A 22,343-nucleotide genomic window follows, 5' to 3' on the forward strand; every position below is an offset into this window, starting at 1 on the left:
CCGACATTTACAACATGGGGTGTGAAATTCTGAAAGTCAAGAAGGGACAAGATACACTGACAAAGAAGTGAGCACCTCGAACGCTGGGCAGAGGCGCTGCTACAAACAGGCCGCCACATCCCAGGAGAGAAGAGCCGGACACAAGAGGCTCGGCTAACCAGGCTTCATCTCAGGGCACGCAGGGCTAGGACTCTTCCCACCGTCCACAGAGCATTTCTGGAAACTAGCCACGTAACAAGGCCGCAGGTGAGTGCTCCAAAAATGTCCAGGGACGGGCTGTCCACTGCAGTCCCCAGCCCTGGGGCTGCTGGCAGATGTGCACAGAGAACGAACACCACGCTGCCCAGGCAAGGGCCCGAATCCAGCATCTGCGCTCATGAAGACAGCCTGTCAAAGGGAAAAGGAGGAACATGGAGGATGTGCTCCCAGCAGCCTCAGGCACCAGAAAGCTCACAGGACAACCACGAGTCACCAACAGGCGAGGCTGCAGCTGCCTGACGGACAGGAGCCCAGACCCCACCAGCCCAGCACAGTCTCTGCAGCACGCGAACCTGGGGGGCTGACCACAGTGCCGCACTGCGCAGGGAGCTTCGAGGCGGCACATCCTTGTCAGGGTGGGAGGCTGCGCTTAATGTGCAGTGTGTGACCAAGCTACTGTGAGACTAGAGAATAAATCACCACAGAGACAGCCTTCTTGCGTGCACTTGCAGGCAGCCCAATAAACAGTGACGCAGAGCCAGGAGGGGCAGCAAGCCTCACACTCACAACACACTGGGCTTGGGCTGGAGCATGACCCCTTCCCCGTCAGAGCACCCATGGAGACAAGCCAGCTCCACGCAAAGGCCTCGAACACCTGGTGCACACAGGAAGTGGCAGCTGTACCTGTCCTAGCCTCACAAGACAGAAAATGGGTCTTAGGAGGCAGAACCCTAGGTCACATTTTTAAAAGGCGAGTGTTTGAACTTGAGCTCCACAGCTCCTTGCTGCTCCCCCAGGCCCAGCCAGCACCATAGGGGCTGGGCACACCTGGCTAAGCTTCTGTCACATCCCCTCCTCTTGAGACCCCCTTCCCTGGGGCCCTCCAGGTGTCTGAGTGTCCTCTTGCATCCCCTCACCAGGATGGGCACAGAGCCAAAGCAGCAAAAGCAACCCCTGCCTGCTAAGAGCACCAGCTTTTGGGCCACTTTGTCCTCAGTGGGTAGAGGCTTCTCAAAAACACATAAGGAAGCAGAAATAAAATGTGAAGCAAAGGAGAAAGGCCACCCGGCACTTCGATCCAGTCCCCGCTGAAGCCAGTCCCTCACGAAGGAGCCAAGTAAGGGGACAATGGATCCCTTATCACTCAAGCGGGCCACAGCTGGTAATCGGCAGCGACTTCCCACTATGTAGCCACCACAGCTGCTGCTGTAAGGGCAGGGGAGGGGAGAGGAGGAGGGAGGGGAACAGGAGGGAGGAGGGTACACAAGAGTCTCCAATTCTGCCCCTTCTCCAACTGAGGACACAGACCCACCTCCTGGGAAGGTGCTGCCCGTTCTCTCTCTAAGCCCAACTCCCACTGGGGTGCATGGAGCCTTATTTCCCTGCACCTCAACACCCTGCTGCCAGGCGAGGGGAAGCACAGGTCTGACCCAGCACATCTCAGCTGAACTCCCTGTCAGGCACCCTCCCTGGACGCATGGGCTCACTCTAAGCAGCTGGTGGAGGCTTTGCACAGAGTGTGTGTGTCATCTGCTGCACGGGTGCAGCCTCCTGAGTCTGTGTGGTGTCCCATGTGACAGACCTTTCCCTTTCACTGCAGCCCATGCGCAGCCTCTAACAGGTGGCAGCCCCCGTGGAAGGCACAGGGGAGGTGGGAAGGGCTGGACTGGCCCCATGAGGGGAGGCAGCCCAGGCACCTCCTCCATGGGCCCAACAGTGCGTCTGCAGCGGTCTCTGTGGCGGCTCCGGAAGAGGCCTGAGCTTTGGATACACGTTTAGGAGAAATCAGCATATGACAGGAATTCCACTTTTCCTAATCAGTGTGCTTACAGGCACGAGCGGATGGGCTCACCAAAGGGACCGGGCAGCAAGCCAGGGTGAGATGAAGACGCAAAGATGGCTGAGGGGAGCAGAGGGTGCTGGTGGCCTGGAGACAGGCAATGGGGGATGGGCTCGAGAGAGCAGGCAGGAGGGAGGGGACAGCAGAGTGGTAGCCTGGGGAGCAGGTCAAAAGCCAGCTGTTTTAGGCTGTACGAACGTGCAGCAGGTGTGCACTGAGAGGTACGTGTGACTGAGAGGCAGAGCTGGTACAGGGAGACAGCAGAGGGCACCGTGGGGGGCACCAGGGCCTGATTTTAACTGAAAACTAAAACACTTCTCACTGAGAGGTGAGAGCTGAAGCTCTGACAGCCCCCAGCCCTGCTGCAGACAACAGCCAAGTGCCACCCCGCTGCCCGCCGCCCCAACCACACCAACACGGGCTCAGAAACTGCTTGGCCAAGCTCTCACCACACTGGTGACCCCTCTCCTCACCAACACTCTGAAAGCAGCCGTCTGGTTTGAGTGTTGTCTAGAAAACAACTGGGATCCTCAAGAACTGTCTTCCAATGCCCCCAGGTGAGCCCAGATGTCCATCCTCCCAGGGCCTGATCACTAAGGTGACTGTCAGCACACTCGGAGTGAGCAGTGTGGCTGGAAGGGACAGCCAGAGGGGACAGCCAAGGTGACCAAGAGGCTGGACAAAGGTGGAGGAGGTGAACAGAGTGCACAGGGCCCCCAGACCATCAGCAGAGCGGTGAGCCCGAGCCCCGCCCACAGAGGTGCCTGGTGCTCTCACTTCTGCCTGTGGAGGCGCCACCTCTCCATCTGCGAGAGCCTTTTCCTGGCTCCCATTTCTTCCTGTCTTTCTTTTTTTAAATCCTCACCCGAGGATATTTTCACTGATCTTAAGAAAGAGGAAGGAAAAAGGGCAGAGAGAGAGAGACAGAGACAGAGAGAGACATCGATGTGAGAGAAACATCGATTAGTTGCCGCCCCATGCACATCCTGTCCAGGATGGAGCCCGCAGCCTTCTGGTCTATGGGCCGATGCTCCTACTCACTGAGCCCCCCTGGCCAGGGCTCTTCTTTCTTTTTCCTGAAAAAGGGTAGGTGGGAGGTAAATTGGAAAGCACCTTTATCTACTTGGCAGTTGGCTGATGATTTGTGGGGAGGAGGGCATGTGCTCAGGGTCTGAACAGTGCTTCCCAGGTTCCCTGCTGGTAGTGCTGACAAGTGCCCCCCAACCTGCTGGGCCGCTGCCCTGAACATCCCAGACCAGCCTCTGCTGGTTCCTTCTAGTTCCTATTGTCCACCTGTCTTTCTGCTCCTGCTGTGGGTGATGGCATCCACTTCATCTACCTGCAAATCGAGCCTCATTCCTGCTCTGAGGTGCTCATTCCCTTCTCTGTTCCCTTCTTCGCAGTGCCCTGCCCTGAGAGAGCTCCCTGCACAGCCCCCACTTCCTGCAAGCGGGTCTGTTCCTGTTGGAAGCAGGGCTCTGAATCTCGTGGAGTCACAGGGTGGAACATGACTCTGACTTACGCAGTACAATTCCAACATGTGCTACAACAGCGGCACCTGTTCCAATACTTCCGTCTCCTCCGATTCACCACTGACACTCAGCCCCTGTGCTAAGTGGTCAGCCCGGTTGGCCACTGCCTTGCCCCAGGCTCGCACCCCGAGGCCCCTGCTGCATGTGTCTTCCCTGCCCCAACTCGGCTGCAGGAGACAGGCACCTCACCCTACAGACCAGCCCCAGCACCACCACCCGGAGCTCCGCAAGATGAGAGACACAACCACCCACCACACTCCCACCGCCCCTCACCACCGGCATGCACCCTCCTCCTATAGCAGACCCTCAGCCCTGGTACTTCACTGGCTCACTTGTTGGCTGGGGAGGCAGCGCAGGGTCACCAAGCATAGGGCCCTCAGACCAAGGAGTGCCAACTCCAGTGTGAAAGTTCCAAAAGCTGGTGTTGGTTCTTTAAGGACCCCACAGTCAGTGTGAGGTGCACCTGCCTCATCCCCCATGGGGGCCACCACGCAGAGCTTGAGGGGCACTGATTGAGGCCCTGCCCACAGTGTTTCCCAGAAGGCTCTTGCCAGTGATTTCTATTCTGATTGAAAACAGAATGGCTCAAGCGAACAGCATTTTCACATAAGCTCTCATGTGTTCCGGAAAGGAGAAGACAGGGAGGCCGGGGCTTCTCACAGAACCACTGTCGGGGCCCCCGGCATCACCGGCATCACTGGCATCACTGGCGGTCTGACTATGGCAGGCAGCCATGCCAGGTGAGGGGTGCTCCCTTTAGCCTCGCACTCACCTGCTGACCTCCAACTTGCCCACCCCTGCCTCATTTGACGCCCTGGCACAAAGTGTTCCGGGAAGTTCCACCACACCACAGCCACTCCTGCTCCATGCAGCCCCTTCCACCTGAGGCACACAGTTCCTCTGCCTGGTTAACATGCTTAACAACTCAGTCACACATACCTCGCCCTTCTAGACAAGACAACCCCTCCCCAGAAAGGCCGCTTAAACTCCACAGCCCCAACTGAGGCTGGCAGCCACCCTAGAGACCCCCCCCCACGTCCACTTCTGCTGTGCATGTGAGGTTATCACAATCCATTCCTGTGTGTCCCCCGCCAGGGGCCTGGTCTGTCTGCATGTCAAGACACCTGAGTGGCAAGGGGCTGGCACACAGCAGGAGACAGCAGGAGGAATGTGGGCGAGCCTGGAGACATGGACCAGATGTCAAGTCCTGTCAGACCAATGCAGGCGGGCTCTACTCTACCCTGTCCCGGGCCCCAGCAGCCGTGGCAAGAAGGCTGCACCAACAGGAGGCCACTACTTCTTGGGCTTCTCGGAGTCTGAAGCACTAGGAATCCTACTAGAACAGCTGAATTTTAAATATAAAATAAAAGGCTGACACTGCAATTAAGTAGAAAAATGGCTTCTAGAGTACAGCAGCTGCTTCCCCTCCCTAGTGACCCACATGGCCTGATGCACAAACACCACAGGACCTGTGGGGGGGCCTGACACTGCCCGTGTCTCATCACCACCCACACTGCAAAGAGGAGTGTGCTGGCTGCCACAGAAGTCCCCAGACATGGCTGAAGGGACCCTAACAGAAAGCTACAGCAAGTGTCTGAGGGACAACCTTGCTGTGAAGCTCCACGGTGAAGAAAGCACCAGCCACTCTGATCAGCGCTGGGGCCTCTAACACCTTCAGGAAAGGACAGAGAAAAGCAGCAGAACAGAATGGGGTGCAGCCAACGAGGAAAACAAGTTTGGGTCCGGGCCTGAGCCCCCGCACCCTGGCAGCCAGCACGGGCATCGGGCCAGGTCACCTTTCTGTCCACACACCGGGGCTGCTCCCATGGCAGCTCTCTACACTTGGGGTCCGTCTTGTCCTCTCCAAGTCCGCAAGAGGACAGAAACTCTGCTGACTGTCAGCTCCTCAGTGTGAAAATTAATGCTTTAAAACTTCATGCACATCTAATGTTCAGTATTTCACAGGCTCCTCTGAAACTCCACCTTGCCTCAGCCTAATACCCCTGGAAAATACACAGGAAAAACACAACCTAGTTCACAGACAGAGCTGAGGCTTGGGGAGTCACATGCACCAGTCAGGACTGAGTCAAAGTCTCACTCATCTCTTTGGCACAGGGACCACTGCTGCATCACCAAGCCCAGAATCTGACACACTGACCAGGGACCAATCACCTGGCTCCCCTGCTGCCCACTGGGCTTCTCACCACAGTCCCAGGACTGTGTCAACACCAAGGCCCTCTGCAGGCTCAGAGCACCTGGAAGGCAGGAGAACTTTGGGGCTAAGGAAAGTACCAGGATGGAGTTCTCGCTGGGACAGGCCCCGGGGAGGGTCAAAGGCCCTGAAGGGGATGCCTGAGCTTTGCTTTTTTGTGGGGAGGAGGGAACATGGAGCAGGGCTGGGCTTGGTGGCACTCGGCTGGTGTCACTGGAGAGCAGAGCTTGAGTCAGAGCATGCAGGGTCTTGGAGAGCAGTCTAGGAGGCATGGAGAGCCAGGGAGGAGTGCACGGCAGGGGCATGACTCGCAGAACACACTTTGGGCCTGCTCCTTGGCCAGGCAGACTGGCCATGGGGCTGTCCTGTGCACTGAAGGGTGCTGAGCAGCACCTCTGGCCTCATGTAGACAACACCGGCATTACCCCTCCCAGTTGGAACAACTGCAAGTTGTCTCCAGACAAACTGACCCTGAGTCTGCACAGTACTCTGTACACATCGTCTGTGCTGCTCTGTGGAGCAGAGGGAGCCCACTCGGGAGGCATGGCCATAATGCCAAAGGGACTAGCACAGCCGCTGCTTGGCCAGTGGTCCTGGTAACAGAGGAACAATGGATTTGGTAACTACTTAGGAGGTGCATGAGCAAGACCCAGAGCAACAGGATGTGGCAGTCAGGGGAGACCCCAGGATGCCAAGCTTGCAGATAGTAACCAAGCAGACGATGGTCCATAAAATAAGGTGGAGGGCCGGATTCGGCCCACAGGCCTTGTGTTCGGCACCTGTGTTCTAGAGCCATTTTCTGTAAATGGACCACACAGTAGATAGTTAGGCTTTGTGGGCCATAGTCTCTGAAGAAAGTAGTCGGTTTTGCCAAAGCAGCCACAGGCAATACAAAAGTGAAGGGGGGGCTGTGTTTCAATAAACTTTATTTATAAAGACAGGCAAGGGGCCCACCAGTGGCTGTAGTGTCGAGACTCTCTGGTCTGGAGCCCTGAGTGAAGGGCTCACAGTCTTAACAGACTTCTTTTCAAGCTCCTTCAAACAACAGTGTGCCGCATGTCTGTGGGGCTATAATACACACACAACTAATTGAGCATGTGTGAGATATTCAGTTAAAAAGTACTGAATTAATGGTATTTAGGAAACATTATAGAATATTGAAAACCATTCCTAATACTGAATAGCATTGTTTTCCCAAAGACTGCAAAGAAAGTAGAAAAAAATCCACACCAATATTGAACCAAGAAAAATCCCACTGGGTGGAGCATAATGGCCAATAAACTCTTTTCACAACATACAAATTGTGTCAAAGACCGTTATGAGTTGGAGGTTAGTTAGCAACAAGCTTGTGGATGGTGGGATGCAACTCCTATTATCAAAGTTCTCAAACATAGGATGATAAAATTCATTTATGTCACCATCACATTTTGGGGGCCTGAACAAGATGGCAGTCACTGCTGAGGAATTCAAGTTTCAGGGAAATACAAAGCCCTGCAAAATATCGATCCCAGAAAGCCTGAGACAGGAGTGTGGCAGAATGGGAGTGAGTAAGGCTATTGGCCCAGGTGAGGAGGTCCATCTCAGCAGGTGGAACAGTGTGGCCAGAGGATGGGAGTCAGGGTCACTCATGACCTTGGGGAGCAGAGCAGAGCTGCCAGATAACATCAAAGACAAGTCCCAAAGACTGGAAGAAGGCACACAGAAGCAGGTACAGAAGGCAGCAGAGAAGGCCAATAACTGAGGGTGCAGACTTTACTTCGGGGAGCAAGAAAAGTAACAGGAGACGGAACATGGGAGCAAGCAGGCAGGCAATCCAGTTCACTCTGTTAGAGGGGCCTGCCAGTCCCAGCATGGCGTGCAGGCTGTGCACCAAGGCTGTGCTTCTGAGATAGGACACTCGCAGAGCGATCTTTGAGATAGAAGGCGTAAGACCCACAACAAATGATCCAGTGACCACTGGTCACAAAAAGGCACAGTAAAGGGGTTTTGCTAGTAAAATTAGGTATCTCAATATGAGAATATGTCATACAGACTTTTTTCAAAAGCATGAAGAATCTGGAAGAAGCCTCACAAGACATGGTATTTGCTGTTATTAAATTGTTCAAGGACAGTCCGCCCCAGCACACACACAGAGAAGGTTGCGATAGACACTTTTATTTTTTAAAATATTTTATTTATGTTTAGAAAGAGGGGAAAGGAGGCAGGGGGAGAGGGAAACATCAATGTATGGCTGCCTCTGGCATGCCCCCCCCCCCATTAAACCGGAAACCCTTTTGTCTGCAGGCTGGCACTCAGTTGACTGAGCCACAGTAGCCAGAGTTTATTTTTATTCTTTAAAAAGACTTTATTTATGTATTTTTAGAGAGAGGGGAAGGGAGGAGAAAGAGGGAGATGAAACATTGATGTGGGACAGAAACATCGATAGGTTGCCTTTTGTGCACCTCCAAATGGGGGACCTGGCCTGCAACCCAGGCATGTGCCCTGACTGGGAATGGCACCCACAGCCTTCCATTCACAGGTCAGGGCTCGGTCCACTGAGACCTACCAGCCAGAGCAGGACGGACATTTTAAAATCCAGAGATATTTTAAAGTTTACTCACAAACGCTGTTTCATTACCACTTGTTCTGAACATTAAACCTTCTCACCTTAAACCCCACAAATGCCAAGACTCAACTTAAAGTGGAAGGGCTTCCGCTTAGCCTCAGCGTCACACCGATAAAGGAGCTGACACATGGTTGTGTAGGTAAGTCTGAGACCCTTTCCCTAGCCCTGAGAAAGAGAATCAGCTCCTAGGGAGATATGGGGAATTTTCCACTAAGTTTAATTTCTTCCGACAGTTTATTTAGCAAGACAGATTGTTACAGCACTGGTAAATCCAAGTTCTCACTTCCTGTTGCTTATGTCCTTATTGTTACTCAGTGTTTGTTAAAAAGTTACCTTTCTGAGCCCTGGCTGGTGTAGCTCAGTGGATTGAGCGCGGGCGTGCGAACCAGAGTATTGCGGTTTGATTCCCAGTCAGGGCACATGCCTGGGTTGCAGGCCAGTTCCCAGCAGGCGACACAAGAGAGGCAACCACACACTGATATTTCTCTCCCTCTCTCCTTCCCTTCCCCTCTAAAGAATCTTTTTAAAAAAGTTACCTTTCCTATCACAAGAATAATGTAGTTATACTGTGAAGTGTAACTATGGCTTCGGTAGCTTAATTCCAACGTAGAATCACCCAAGAACTGCTCTAAATTTCATCTCTGTCAACAACAATCCCATCAATTCTCCAGGACAGTAAGAGCTAGATATTCCAGTGCCTCACTAGAAGCTTTCTTTTTCTAAAAATACTTTTAAACAGTTCTATATAATAATTTATCTAAGTACATGAAATTCGATCCTCGTATACCTTCAAAAAGACTTGTTTCTCTAAATACAGCCCCACCTTGTGCATGTAAGAAATGGGAGCCACAGATTTGACGCTAGGGGACCACAGCAAATGCACCTGGAAACCACACCTTGGCAGTGGTAACACCCTGAATTTTTCTAACGCTGAAAATGCACCAGGCACAAAGCGTTTTACAGCCTCTAGGATGTGCTGAGTCCCCAGAGCAACCCTTAGTGGGCCAGTAGGACTGGTGCTCCCATTTCACAGTTGAGGAACCAAAGGCCCTAAGTACAAAGGCAGGAAATAGAAGAGTCACGACTCAGAGGCAGGCAGTCTGGCTCCAGAAGCCACGCGCCTCTCCACCCTCCTCCAGCCTCTAGGAAAGACAGCCGACCAGACGACGTGCAGGCAGGGAGACTGGCCGGCGGCGTCTGCTCATTCACTGAACCAGCGTCTTCGGGTCAGCCGAGTCGGCCAGGACGCTTTAGGGAATGAGTCTCCTTGCTTCACAGTCACACCTCCTATCAAATCTCCTTCCCCTTCCCCCAGCGAGGAGAAACACACCTTGCTCATTGTGAATGGGGAGCCGCCGACCGGGAACCACCTGCTGTTCGCAGAGGCACCCAGGACCTCTACAGGGTTCCATTCCCCTCACTGGCTTCAAAGACAAATCTCCTATTGTCTGCCGGAGGGAGGAACACGAGCCCTGCAACTGTAGGTTTCTGCAGAGGTCACTAGAGGTTCGGTTAAACCACGCGACACTGAAGGGTTGGGGGGGGGATGGGGCGCCGCATTTTCGCTGGTGAAGGCTGCGCAGCGCCCACAGCAGCTGTGGTGGGAGCCGCACTTTACACACCCTCAGCCGCCACGGCCTCGCAGCCGGCCGCACGTTTCACATGAAAGATGTCCTGACCCCCGACACCACTGCTGGCCTCGCGCCCGGCCCTCGGCACGGAACACCCTCCGCCCACGTCCGTCGCAGCCGAAGGAATCCCACTCTGGAGGGCGGCCGGGAGGGAGGCGGGGCGCCTCAGCCCACCCTGCTGCAAAGGCCAGGTCCGCGGAGCTCCGGGGCCACGGCCAGCACCCGCGTGTCCGCCGAACCGGACAAAGCCCGGCGGCCCCGCACCCGCCCCGACGGCACCCTAGAAACCGCGCGGACGCCTTGAGCTCAGGCCCTGCAGTGCACTGACGCCCACCCCCGGGCCGGGCACATTCACGCCCACTCGCGCCCACCTCACACGCTGTCCCGCGTGGCCCGAGACCCTTCTCCCGCGCACGCCCGCCCCCTCCCGGCCTCTCCCGCGCCCAGCCGCGGTCCCACCCGTCCCCTCAGTCGCCGCTGGCCAGGATCCTTGCGCGGTCGGGCGGGGGCCGCAGCGCCGGCCTCTCCGCCATCTTCCCGGCCCGCACCGCCCACCGCCCGCGCTCTCACCAGCCGGCTGCGCGAGAGCCGCGCCGCCACAGACCCTCATCCCGGCCCGCGTGCAGCGAGGGAGCTGCCGCGGCTCTCCCGTTGTCGCCACCACCCGGTCTGCGTCCTCAGTCGCCACCGCCGCTACCGGCCCAGTGAGCCGCGGCCGCGCGTCCTCCCGTCACCAGCGCAACCCCCCGCCTCCGGCCCCGCCCCCATGCCGTCCCACATCCGCCGCCAGGGGGCGCCGCCGCCTCTGGTCCTGTGCGCGTGCGCCGGCGCGCGGCCTGGTGGGAGCCGGGAGCTCTGGCGGTCCGGACCCACCCACAAGGCCCGAGCTGGTTGTGGGAGATGAAGTAGGTTAGGGCTCCCGGGCCCGCACCCGCTCCCGTACCGCGGTCGGCAAGCTACCCTCCCCATTCTCTGCTGTCTCCTCTGAAAATTCCAGCGGCCAGACCACTGAGCGGACTAGCAGCCGGCGTCGCCGGGGCAGGAGCAGGATGAACGTCCAGGCGGCTATTGCTGCATTTGCCTTTAGAGAACAACCAGGTGCCATCGGACCTGCGCCTCAGTCACGCGTGAACTTTCCAGACCTGGCCCCATCACTCCCCTGGAGCCAAGCCTTCTTCCTCAGGGACTGCTCCTGTCCCAGAGCCGGCCCTCACCTTCCCCACCCTCTCTGCAGCCAGTGTGGATTCTTTCTAAACGAGTTCATCTCAGTCCCCCATTTCAGGTGTAAGAGCCTCTCGACTCCAGGACGGCTACACCTGGGACTCCACCTGGCGCTGCTGCGAGGCCGGGGCGAGGGGCGCGGAGAGCGGAAGAAGAGGTTTAGACTCCCGCTCCAGGACCCGGTTTCCTCTTTCTAGCTGGAAATCGTCCAGTAAACCCTTTCTTCCAAAACGGCGTTCATCCCTGGAAGAAAAATTTTGTTTTACACCTGTAATTTGTTAGATAAAGTGGGCACTCTGTATCCTCCATGTCTATAATTTTGCTTTCTTGCTCTGTCATCTTAGCTCTTGGTAATTGCTCGCCTTCGTCTTTACTAGTTCTCTCTTTAGAACTTTCTAATCAGCATTTCGCCCATTCATCATCGATCTTTTAACATTGTTACCTATATTCATTTCCAGAAGGTGTATTTGACTTCCAGTTCTAGGAAGATGGAATCTGAGCAGCCCGAACAACAGAACACTGAAGCCCATACTACTCCACCTGTGGCCCACCCTAGATCCTGTCATCACAAGAAACTGCAGAGAGCTAAAAGTTCAATTTCAAAAGCCCTGGGTTGAGTTCTCTATCCTGTCCTGCGGCTCACCTACCCCTTCCCTGTGGCCCAGCCTCACTTCTTGCATGCACGTGGACAAGGGAGTCTCTGCTCTCCATCGCACCCCACTTGGGGTGCTCTCCATCGCACCCCACCCGACGGTGCAGATGGAGGGGGGTGGGGGTGGGGCAGGAAGGCAACCGCTGTCCATGCAGAAACATAACAGCCAGGCTGGCTGACTTCACTTTAAAAGGTAAAAGGAGCACTTTGTGGCAATCTTGTGATTTTCTCCAGGAGGATAAATCTACTGCTCTCCAAAGTGACCATCAGAATTTCTCATGTCTCTGTAGTTGAGCCTCCCAGCTGAGAGCAAAACTCCAAGGCCCAGCCACATCCACCCCATCCCTTCACCACTCCTCCTGAAAGTGCAAGGCCATGCTTTCGGCTCCTAAGGCTGTCCCTTAGGAGTGGAACCCACTCCCTCTACTGCTGTCAAAGATTGTGCTCAACCACCTCCTCTCCTGGATCATCCTTCCTGCTTGCACCACTGCTTACCCCAGACACAAGCACAGGATATGGGTCTTCCCAGGAGAACATCACTCTGGGGACCTCCAGGAGCTTAGTGAAAATGGCTGTAATTCACCCATGTGCTTCACAAAACAAGCAAAAACGTACTGTTATCAGTGTGCCACATTCGTGCACTGCCTTCAGCTGGCAAAATGCTTTCATGAGTTCTTCCTTCCTCCTCCTTTTCTTCCCTCATTTCTTCCTGTCTGTGTCACATGCTGGTGATAAAACAGTGCCTAAGAAAAATCTCTGACAGCAGAGAGCTCCAGCTGTAATGTACAAGTACTCGTTAGAAAGGGAACTAAAGCATGAGCTGTGAGATAGCATGGCTGTGAAGCGTGTGCTGTGAGACACAGGGTAGGAGACTTACTTTTTCTGAAGGGTGTACATTCTGTGGAGCAAGGATTTTTAACCCCATCCTAGAGATGAGGAAAAAAGCCACAGAGTAAGCCCAACACAGAACAAGAGAGGAGGCCTACAGATCCTTCCACACAGACCACTCTGGGGCTGGCTGAGTTCACACTTAAAGGATTCTGTGATTAAGAATCTTAATACTCCTGGCTGGTGTAGCTCAGTGGATTGACCACCAGTGGACAATCGCGGTTCGATTCCCAGTCAGGGCACATGCCTGGGTTGCAGGCCAGTTCCCGGCAGGGGACGGTTTCCAGCAGGGGATGCACGAGAAGCAACCAGAGATTGATGTTTCTCTTCCTCTCCCCTTCCCCTCTAAAGATAAACTATTTAAAGACTTAAAAAAAAGAATCTTAATACTGATGGGAGAGGCAGAACATGAGCTGGGCAAATAAGTCAAGCAAATCCTAGGACAAATGTTAAACCAAATGCAGAAGTGATCCCAAATTCCTTAAGACACAGGAAGGGTGAGAGCAGAAAATGAAAAAGCAACCTGAAAGGGTCATATTTGAGTTGACCTGGAGGGAATGAAGAGTGGATTTGACAAAAGATTCCACACCCTGGCTGGTGTTGCTTGGCTGACTGGAACGTCATCCCATGTACCCAAAAGGCTATGGGTTTGATCCTCAGTCAGGGCGCATATGGGAAGTAAGGGGTCCATGTTTCTCACATCAATGTTTCTCTTTCTACCTCTGTCACTTCCTCTCTGAAATCAATAAACATTTAAAAAAGAAAAAGATTCCCCCAGGTAGAGTCTCATAACTGAGTCAGGATGGCAGGGTACTCGCACCATGGAGATGAACTGGTCCAGTGTTTTGCAAACTTCACAGTAAAACTCTTTAAATGTAAGTTCATGGCTCAAGTAACAATGAACAGGGAAATTAAGATTAGAGTAAAGGATACCATGACATCCCAACCAAGATGGTTAGAATAAAACTAGCGAGGATTTTGCTATTTTTTTAAAGATTTTATTTGTTTACTTTTAGAGAGAGGGGAAGGAGGGAGAGAAACCAATGTGTGGTTGCCTCTTGCATGCCCCCCACCAGGGACCTGGTCCACAACCTGTGTGCGTGCCCTGACTGGGAATCAAACTGGTGACCCTTTGGTTCACAGCCTGTGCTCAATCCATGAGCTACACCAGCCAGGGATTGGTGGGGATTTAAATAAACTAAAGTGATATGTTGCCAGTGGAGATATAAAAAAGTCTTGCAGTTCCTTAAAAAGTTAAACATCGGTTACTATGTAGCCCCACATTCCACTCCTATCTGTGACCCAGAAGAATGAAGAAATTATGTCCCCAAAACAGCCTGTCTTAAAAGTCGCTTTATTCATACTTGCCCCAGATGGAGCAACCCAAATACCCTTCAATGGGGAACAGATAAACAAACTGCCACATCCGTACAATGGATGCCACTGTGCAGTAAAAAGGGGGAACTATAGGCACACGCAATATCACAATGACTCTCCAGTATTTTAAATGAGAGATGCCAGCTTCAAAAGGCAACCGATTCTGAAAACATGAAACGTCTGTGAATTGTCCAATGAAGAACAAGGTTCGTGCCACGGCTGAAGGCTCGGCTATGTCCATCGCACACAGGGTGTTTCTCTCCAGAGTGCATCTGCCTGTGTGACCTAAGGCTGGAGCCAGGAACAAAGGCTGGACCACACTTTCGGTATGCACGGGGGATCCCAGTATGGACCCTCTGATGTTGAGTGAGGGTTGACCTCCGGCTGAAGGCTTTCCCACAATCACCACATTCATAGGGTTTCTCTCCAGTGTGAACTCTTCGGTGTAGGGCAAGCTGTGAGCTCTGACTGAAGGCTTTCCCACATTCCATGCACTGATAGGGTTTCTCCCCAGTGTGAACTCTTCGATGCTGAACAAGAGTTGAACTCCGGCTAAAGGCTTTACCACACTCATTACAAGTGTAGGGTTTCTCTCCTGTGTGGATCCTTACGTGCTCAGTGAGGTGAGAATTAAAACCGAAGGCTTTGCCACACTCATTACATACATAGGGCTTCTCTCCAGTGTGCACCCTGTGATGGAGAAAAAGGCTTGAGCTCTGACTGAAGGCCTTCCCGCACTGGTCACACACATGGGGCTTCTCTCCAGTGTGGATCCTCTCATGCTGAATAAGGCTTGAACTTCGACTGAAGGCCTTCCCACACTGATCACATTCGTATGGTCTCTCGCCAGTGTGGATTCTCTGATGCTGTGTTAACTGTGGGCTCTGGCTGAAGCCTTTCCCACATTCATTACACTTATATGGTTTCTCTCCTGTGTGAATGACACGATGTTGAATAAGAGTTGAGCTTCGACTGAAGGCCTTTCCACATTCACTACATCTGAAAGGTTTTTCTCCAGTGTGAAGCCTCCGATGGAGAACCAGGTGGGAATTGAGACGAAAAGTCTTCCCACAGTCATTACATTTAAATGGTTTGCTTCCAGTATGAACTTGATGGTGCAGAATAAGGCCTGAGCTAAGAGCAAAGCCTCTCCCACACTGAATGCATTTATATGGTTTTTCCCCACTGTGACTTCTCTGATGTCTACGTAGGTCTGAATTGTATCTGAAGGTTTTGCTGCATGTATCGCATGTAAAGGCTTTCAATCCTGTTTTATTTCTTGGAAGTCTAATAGCATTTTGGTTCATATTCAAGTTTCCATCAAATGCACCACAATCCTGGACTGTTTCTCCTGGAGATCTTTCCCTGCATGTGGCAGTTTCATTCCAAAAAATTCTGTTGTGAAGATGGAGTTTCTTCAAACTCTGTTCAGAATTTCCCAGGTGTCCTTCTACTTTACCCTCATGGTCCCAAGCTTCCTGTAACTCAGGTGCCTGTGGATTATACCCTGAAAATCTTCTTGACATCAATTCTGAGGTTTTTACTTCTTCAGAGCATTTCTGGTTTAGAATGGGTAGTTTCTTCTCGGTCCCAATCTCAAAATCTGTTACACAAAAGCAAAAAGGCATTATTGGAGAAAACCATCCGTTACAGATAATATCAATAATGTCTCAAAAGCCCCCCTAAAGCATTATGTAAAAGGTAAATATAGGTGACAGGCAGAATTCAGAAGATAGCCAATCCATAGACTAAAAATATTTAAGTTCATTAGTAATCAAGAAAATGAAAATTAAAACAAACTATAATTTCTCACCCATCAAATTGGTGAATACTCAGTAAATACTCAGAAGGCCAAGTAAGAGCTAGGTAAAGAATGTAACAGGAAGGTAAATCTAGCCTCTGACCTCAGGCACATAGATAATTAAGCTAGTAAATTTTTTTTTCTTCAATTTTTTTATTTAATTATTTTTCAAGTACAGTTTTCAGTCTATTACTCCCATCCCATCCCATCCCCTAAGCTAGTAAATTTTTAACAGGGGTGATAAACCATGTGAGGGGGAAACTGTAAGACATGTGAGAAATACATCATAGCCTCTGAGCTCGTCTACATGATCAGAGAAGACCTCTGGGAGGAAGTGAGGTTCCACCAAAACCTGAAGATAAAACAGTCAGCAATGGCAGATGAGGGCCTGGATGTGAGGTATGAGAGCTTCATCAAGTTCAAGAAATCTGGAGAGGGAAGGGATGGAGCAAAAAAGGTGGGGGAGGGGTGCAGCGGGGAGAAAAAACTCATAGACACACAGAACAAGTATGGTAATTGCAGGGATAGAGATGGAGGTGGAAGTGAGTATAGGAGAAATAAATGGTGATGAAAAATAAGTAAATGAAAATTATAATAATAATGAAAAAAAGAATCTCACTGAAGGTAGAGCAAGAAAAATGAGGAGGAGAGAGTGGCAAGACAGGACAGGTGCTTGGCCTGTGCGGCTCAGTGGGCTGGGCACACCCTGCAGACCAAAAGCTCCTGTGTTCTATCTCTGGTCAGGGCACATGCCTGGGTTGAGGGGCCGGTTCCCATCTGAGACCTCTGCAGGAGGCAGCCGACTGGCGCTTCTCACATCGCTGTTTCTCCCCCTCTCTCTTCTCCTCCTTTCCCATCTCTCTGGAATCAATAAGAGAAAAAAGAAAAGGTGGGACAGGGAACAGTCGTGGGAGCACCACAACAAGCTCAAGACCCTTAGACTTTATTCTAAATACTTAAAAAATTATGTATCCCATGTTGATAAGAACTGAAAAAACAATCTGTCTTTTACTACTGGTGGAACTGTAGTAAAAATGAATGACTTTTTAAAAGGAAAAGTTGGAAATATATGCCAAAGATTTGGTATATTATATATATGTAAAACTGTCACTATTTGGCCCTGGCTGGTGTAGCTCAGTGGATTGAGTGTGGGCTGTGAACCAAAGGGTCTCCAGTTCAATTCCCAGTCAGGGCACATGCCTGGGTTCCAGGCCAGGTCCCCAGTGGGGGCCACGTGAGAGGCAACCACACATCAATGTTTCTCTCTCTCTTTCTCCCTCCATTCCCCTCTCTCTAAAAATATATAAATAAAATCTTTAAAAAAATTGTCACTACTGGCAGATGACATGATTTCTTGTGTGTAGAAAACTGTAAAGACTATACCAAAAAAAAAAACTATTGGAACTAATAAACAAATACAATCAAGTTGCAGGGTACAAAATCTATATATACAGAAAGCTGCATTTCTATATAGTGACGATAAACTATTTGAAGAAATAAAGGAAACAATCCCATCTATAATCACAGCAAAAAGAATAAAATACCTGGAATAAACTTAACAAAAAAAGGTGAGAGACCTGTACACTAAAACTGGAAGGCATTATTGAAATAAACTAAAGACACAAAGAAATGGAAAGATATTCTGTATTCACATATCAGAAGACTTACATAGTTAAAATGTTCACATTACCTAAAGCAATCTAGAGATTCAATGCATTCCCTATCAAAATCCCAGTGGATCTAGAAAAAAATAACCCTAAAATTTATATGGAACCACAAAAGACCCCAAATAGCCAAAGCAATCTTGAGGGAAAAAAACAAAGCCAGAGGTATCACACTCTATACAAAACTATAGTAATCAAAACAGTATGGTATTGGGAAAAAAACAGACACAATGACGAGTGGAACACAATACAGAGCCCCAAAATAAACTCACACATATATGGGCAACTAATTTTCAACAAAAAAGCCCAGAACATACAATGGAGAAAGAAAGTGTCTTCTATTAATGGTGTTGGGAAGCTGGAAAGCCACATGCAAAAGAATGAAACCAGCCCTGGCTGGTGTAGCTCAGTGGATTGAGCACAGACCTGCAAACCACATGATCGCGGTTCGATTCCCAGTTAGGGCACATGCCAGGGTTGCAAGCCAGGTCCCAGCATGGGACGTATGAGAGGCAACCATACATTGATAGTTCTCCCCTTCCCTTCCCCTCTAAAGATAAATAAATAAAATCTTAAAAAAAAAAAAGAATGAAACCACACCCCTATCTCACGTCATACACAGAAAGTAACTTAAAATTGAAAAAAAGCCTGAATGTAAGACCTAAAACAATGAAATATATAAAAGAAAACATATGCACTAAGCTTCTGAATCTTGATATCATTGATGTTTTTGTGAACTTGACCTCAAAAACAAGGGAAAAGAGCAAAAATAAAAATGCAGAACTACAAGAAATTTAAAAAGCTTCTACACAGTAAAACAAAAACATTCCACTGTGACATGTTCTCAACTTCATGTGGACAGAACTGCTTGCCACCGTGTGGGTGATTACCATCCTCAGCATTAATTTGACAAAATGTGCCAAAACATAACCCAGAAAACAAAGAGATAGACCTACAAGCAGAGCTCAGTGCACTTGTCTGCCAGGCATCAGGACAATCACCTTGTGGCGACAAAGAGCAGCAGGGGTGATGCTCTGCTGCCTCCCAGGGGTCAGCCATGGTAGGACAGTACGTGTAAAATGACAACTCACTACAGAGCCTCACAGCCCAGGTCCTCCCAAGGATACTGAGGCAGTCACTGCAAACTCAGCATTGCTGTGGCAACCATGGAGTCATGGCAACCACAGCATGACAAGAGAGGCAAGCTGCTGGAGCCCAAACAGCAAGCTCAGAGGAATAGAGGTGCCTTAGGCCTCAAATCAAGGGAAACATGCTCTCCTCCATCCAGCACTTGCCAGGTTCCACCTGGCTACCCCGTCCCTCTACATGGGAAAACCCCAGAGAAACAAAACCAGCTCTTCCCAGTCAACTAAAAGGCCTGGAATCCCAGCCACCCTGTGGGGACTGCCCCTGTGAGAAGTGCCATGGTCTCCACACTGTCTCCTGTGCAACCCGCTTTCCCACCACCTCAGACAGGGTTTCAGGTTCGTAAACAAGGACTTTTCTCTTGAGCACTGCAGGGAGCCCCTGGCGTCAGAGCTCACCTGAGAAAACCCACATGACAACTGGACAGAAGAGCTGAATGCCACACTGGGCATTCTGTACAAAACGTGGCAATCACTATACAGAAAAGCGTAATCGCATTACAAGTTTAGAATAGCACAATCAACACATTAGTCAAAATAACCACAAAACACTGGCTATTAGAACCATGGTACTTTAAAAGTATTCAGCTCTTTAATTTATCTCTAGCCAAAAAAGGCACGCACGTCCTCAATAATGTGTACTGCACACCTCGAGAACCTTCTGGGTTATGGTGATGTTCTGTACCTTGACAGAGATTTGGCTGACACAGTTCTGTCTCTTTATTAAAACTCAGCAACTTGCCCTAGCCAGGTGGCTCTGCTGGTTGAAGCACCGTCCAGTACACCAAAAGGTTGTAAGTTTGAATCCCCAGTTGGGGTATGTGTGCAGGAAGCAACCAATCAATGTTTCTTTCTCCCTTTCTCTCTCTAAAATCAATAAGCATACCCTTGGGAAAAAAACTAAAAAAAAACCAAACAAACAAGAAAACCCTTCAGCAACTTTATGCTACTAGAGGTTTAACTCCATCCAACCAAGAGATGAAGGAGAAAATTTTGGAGAAAGGTTGGGGGTGAACAGTTAACAGAATTAATTACAGATCTGAGGCATACTAACAAAGGTGGAGATACGAGTGACGACACGTTGTGTGCTTTGTCATTGGCCCAAAATGGGAGGATAACGAGGAAAGGTGGAAACTGGAACACATCACTGGTTCTCAGTAGCTGGGAGTCAGACATAATGCTTAGAGTTGACAAGTAAACTAATAAAAGTATGTTCAACAGAACAAGGTAAACACTTAGAAATACTACTAAGACTAGGATATGCAAGAGAAAAGGATAGAAGTAACAGGTGAACCTGGTAGATAACCAATAGCTACTGTGTGAAAGAGAGTACAAAGAGTATGATATAAAGAAGGAATGGGGCTGTTGTACAACTTTTCCATAGAGATCATTACTAAACACAAACTCCCCTAATTACCAGAAGAACCGTGCATTTTTAAAAGCACAAACGGATCAGTAAAATCAGAGCTGTCAAAGCACATGCAGAAGTCTGCAGGAGTATCTACTGCTGTCCAAGACCGCCCCCAGGAGCACATGGAAGGGAGCCCCATCACCTAACCAGCCCCAACCCACTCTCACCTGTGCTGCAGCTGCTCAAGGGCTCTAGTTCGTCAGCTCCCATAAGATCCAGGAGCCACAGTTCTTCACCTTGCTCCAGCTGGGAGATCAGCTCTGGCTTAGGGACAGGGAGTCCTGTTGAGGCAAAGGCCCTGGGTGAGCTAACGTGGTGGGGAGAGCTGGAGCAGAGCACTCCCCACTGGGTGTTCCAGGCCAGGTGCAAAGTGCAGTTTCCCAGAAGACATCTCCCACCACATCCCTTCTCCAAGAGGTAGGAGTGGAATGGGAATCACAGAGTGTCTGTGTTATGGGGAGTGGAAGGGGTTGGGGGGGGGCGCAGCAAGGGCAGAGAGTGAGCACTGAAGGAGAGTAACTCATCAGTTCTCCTGCCCCAGGGGAAACACAGATGGGCACAGGCAATCAAAGTGCATTCCTGAAGTGGGAGCCAGGCAAAGACGAGATTGGTACCTGGGGACAAGTGGTGGGACCCTCCTCTTTGAGCTCCAAAGTTTGGAGGCAGCCCCTGAGCTCCCTAAACGCCCCCACCGAAAGCCCAGGGAGAGCCGCACCCAGCGAGGCCACGTGCCCGTAGTTCTCCAGCATCACATCCCTGTACAGCGCCCGCTGGTCTGGGCCCAGCTGCTGACCCTCTTCCTGAGAGAAGTACACCGCCACATCCTGGAAAGTCAGTTGCACTGCCTCCTGAAACGACAGGTGGCCGCTGCCCCGAGGCTGCGCCCACTGGGCAGACGTGCTTCGCTCAGCCCGTGAACAAGCCTGTCTTGGGCCAGTGGGCCCAGACTGAGACCCTGGAGTCCGTCTCCCTGGGGAGATCCCAAGTCCAATCCCAGAGCCCTGTCCTTGGGTGCCAGGACACCTCACTTCTGCAGAAACTGGGCTCACCACCTTGGAGGATGGAAGGCAGGGAGGAGGTAAACTCACCTGGGGCACTGGAAGCCCAAGTGCAGCTGCCATCCTGGGGGAGCAGGATCTGAAGAAAGACTCAGGACCTGAGCGGGGCTGACCTGGCCAGCTCACCTCCCCCAGCTCACCCTTGGAAGGAGGGGACCCACACTCAGACCCACTCAGTGTCACTAACATCCAGGACCCAAGAGGTGTGAGGGGTAGGCAGGTGGCATTCATTGGTTCCTACAGCGGCCTCTGGGGCAACGAGCACAGCCTCTTGTAGTGGTCAAAGGCAGGTCACTCTACAGCAGGACACAGTGCGTGCCCGACTGCCCAGTGACACGGAAAGTTCCCAGAACTGGCAGAGCCACAGCCAGGTGGGGCGGGAGCTGCGGAGTGAAAGCTGGCAGCCCCAGGGTCCAGGGCCAGGACCCAGCTGCTAGAGAGCCGCACCTCGCACACGCTGAGCAGCCCCCAACCGCAGGGTGGACGAGCAGACTGCGCGGAGGCAGGTGAGGCTGAGCTAAGCTGGGCAAAGCCCGGGGCCTGCCGCCCTTCCCATTCCTTCGCCCGCAGCCCCTGGGTCGCCTCCAGTACCCTCACCGGCCCTCAGGCCTAACTGCGGTCCTCATTTCCCCAACAGCACCCCCGCTGCGGCCTCCTCGCGGCCCGCGAGCTGCGGCCACCCAAGGATGCAGACAACGCCCGTTACGTCTCCCGCGCGCCCACGCCGATCCGGGCCGACCTTCCGCCCAGCAGCCTCCCCTTTCACCAGCGCTGGGCCCCCCTACCCTGTCACGACTTCGGCCGAAACCTCCCGACGCTCCGCCGGGCCCGCCCACGCCTCCTACCGAAACCACCCCCTCGGCCGGACCTTCCACAGTCGGCAACCTGCCCCCGTGGCTCCCGCTTGCTGCAGGCCGACTGTCCGGGACCTGGAGCCAGCGCGGAGGGGGCGCTGCACACCTGGGAGTAGCGGGCCGCCGGGCGGGGGCGGGGCTACACTGAAGAGGCGGGATTGCGCTGCGCAGAGCAGGGCCTCCTGCCGGCGTCTGGCCCTCAAAAGAAACGAGGGGACCGGAAACGGCCGAGCCGTTCCGCCAGGCACTTCCGG

At 51.9% G+C, this 22,343-nt stretch overlaps 2 protein-coding genes and 1 long non-coding RNA gene across 18 annotated transcripts in view; 1 reads left to right on the forward strand and 2 right to left on the reverse strand.

The window, feature by feature from the left end:
- The window catches only part of ARHGAP39 (Rho GTPase activating protein 39), a 55,925-nt gene extending 45,178 nt beyond the window's left edge, over window positions 1-10,747 (reverse strand). For all 5 annotated transcript variants that reach the window (XM_037048811.1, XM_037048809.1, XM_037048807.1 and 2 more), the window contains exon 1: window positions 10,589-10,747. The gene's annotated coding sequence lies outside the window, so the exon portion shown is untranslated. The remainder of the gene's footprint in view (window positions 1-10,588) is intronic.
- A 123-nt stretch (window positions 10,748-10,870) lies between these two features.
- On the forward strand, window positions 10,871-11,540 carry LOC118988885 (uncharacterized). The gene is made up of 2 exons (XR_005066860.1): window positions 10,871-11,116; window positions 11,301-11,540. It is a non-coding gene; the product is annotated as an uncharacterized LOC118988885 (long non-coding RNA).
- A 2,574-nt stretch (window positions 11,541-14,114) lies between these two features.
- Window positions 14,115-22,216, reverse strand: ZNF251 (zinc finger protein 251). Of its 12 annotated transcripts, none has more exons than XM_037048833.1 (6): window positions 22,196-22,214; window positions 21,266-21,314; window positions 20,893-21,064; window positions 20,345-20,458; window positions 16,711-16,818; window positions 14,115-15,759 (listed from the first exon to the last, which is right to left on the reverse strand). In XM_037048833.1, exons 2-6 carry the CDS (start codon window positions 21,296-21,298, stop codon window positions 14,303-14,305), a joined length of 1,884 nt encoding a protein of 627 aa, XP_036904728.1. In that variant the 5' UTR covers window positions 21,299-21,314; window positions 22,196-22,214; the 3' UTR covers window positions 14,115-14,302. The 12 variants fall into 12 exon arrangements, with proteins under 12 accessions (XP_036904728.1, XP_036904727.1, XP_036904729.1 ...); XM_037048832.1 differs by lacking the exon at window positions 22,196-22,214 and adding an exon at window positions 22,081-22,152; XM_037048834.1 differs by lacking the exon at window positions 22,196-22,214 and adding an exon at window positions 22,021-22,110 and having other exon boundaries at window positions 20,893-21,025.
- Between the last annotated feature and the right edge of the window lie 127 nt (window positions 22,217-22,343).

Source organism: Sturnira hondurensis, unplaced genomic scaffold (assembly GCF_014824575.4).
Source record: "Sturnira hondurensis isolate 20B ecotype Veracruz unplaced genomic scaffold, ASM1482457v3 Scaffold0006413, whole genome shotgun sequence".
Taxonomy (NCBI): domain Eukaryota; kingdom Metazoa; phylum Chordata; class Mammalia; order Chiroptera; family Phyllostomidae; genus Sturnira; species Sturnira hondurensis.

Bases quoted from the DNA above. Each gene is read 5' to 3' on its own strand.
- ZNF251 (XM_037048826.1), bottom strand. From the start codon at position 21,466: ATGAATGCCACCTGCCTACCCCTCACACCTCTTGGGTCCTGGATGTTA. The intron at 20,459-20,892 runs GTGCGGCTCTCC...TTGCCTCAACAG, and splicing joins CGGGCACGTGGCCTCGCTGG to GACTCCCTGTCCCTAAGCCA. The intron at 16,819-20,344 runs GTGAGAGTGGGT...TATTGATTCCAG, and splicing joins CTTGAGCAGCTGCAGCACAG to AGAGATGGGAAAGGAGGAGA.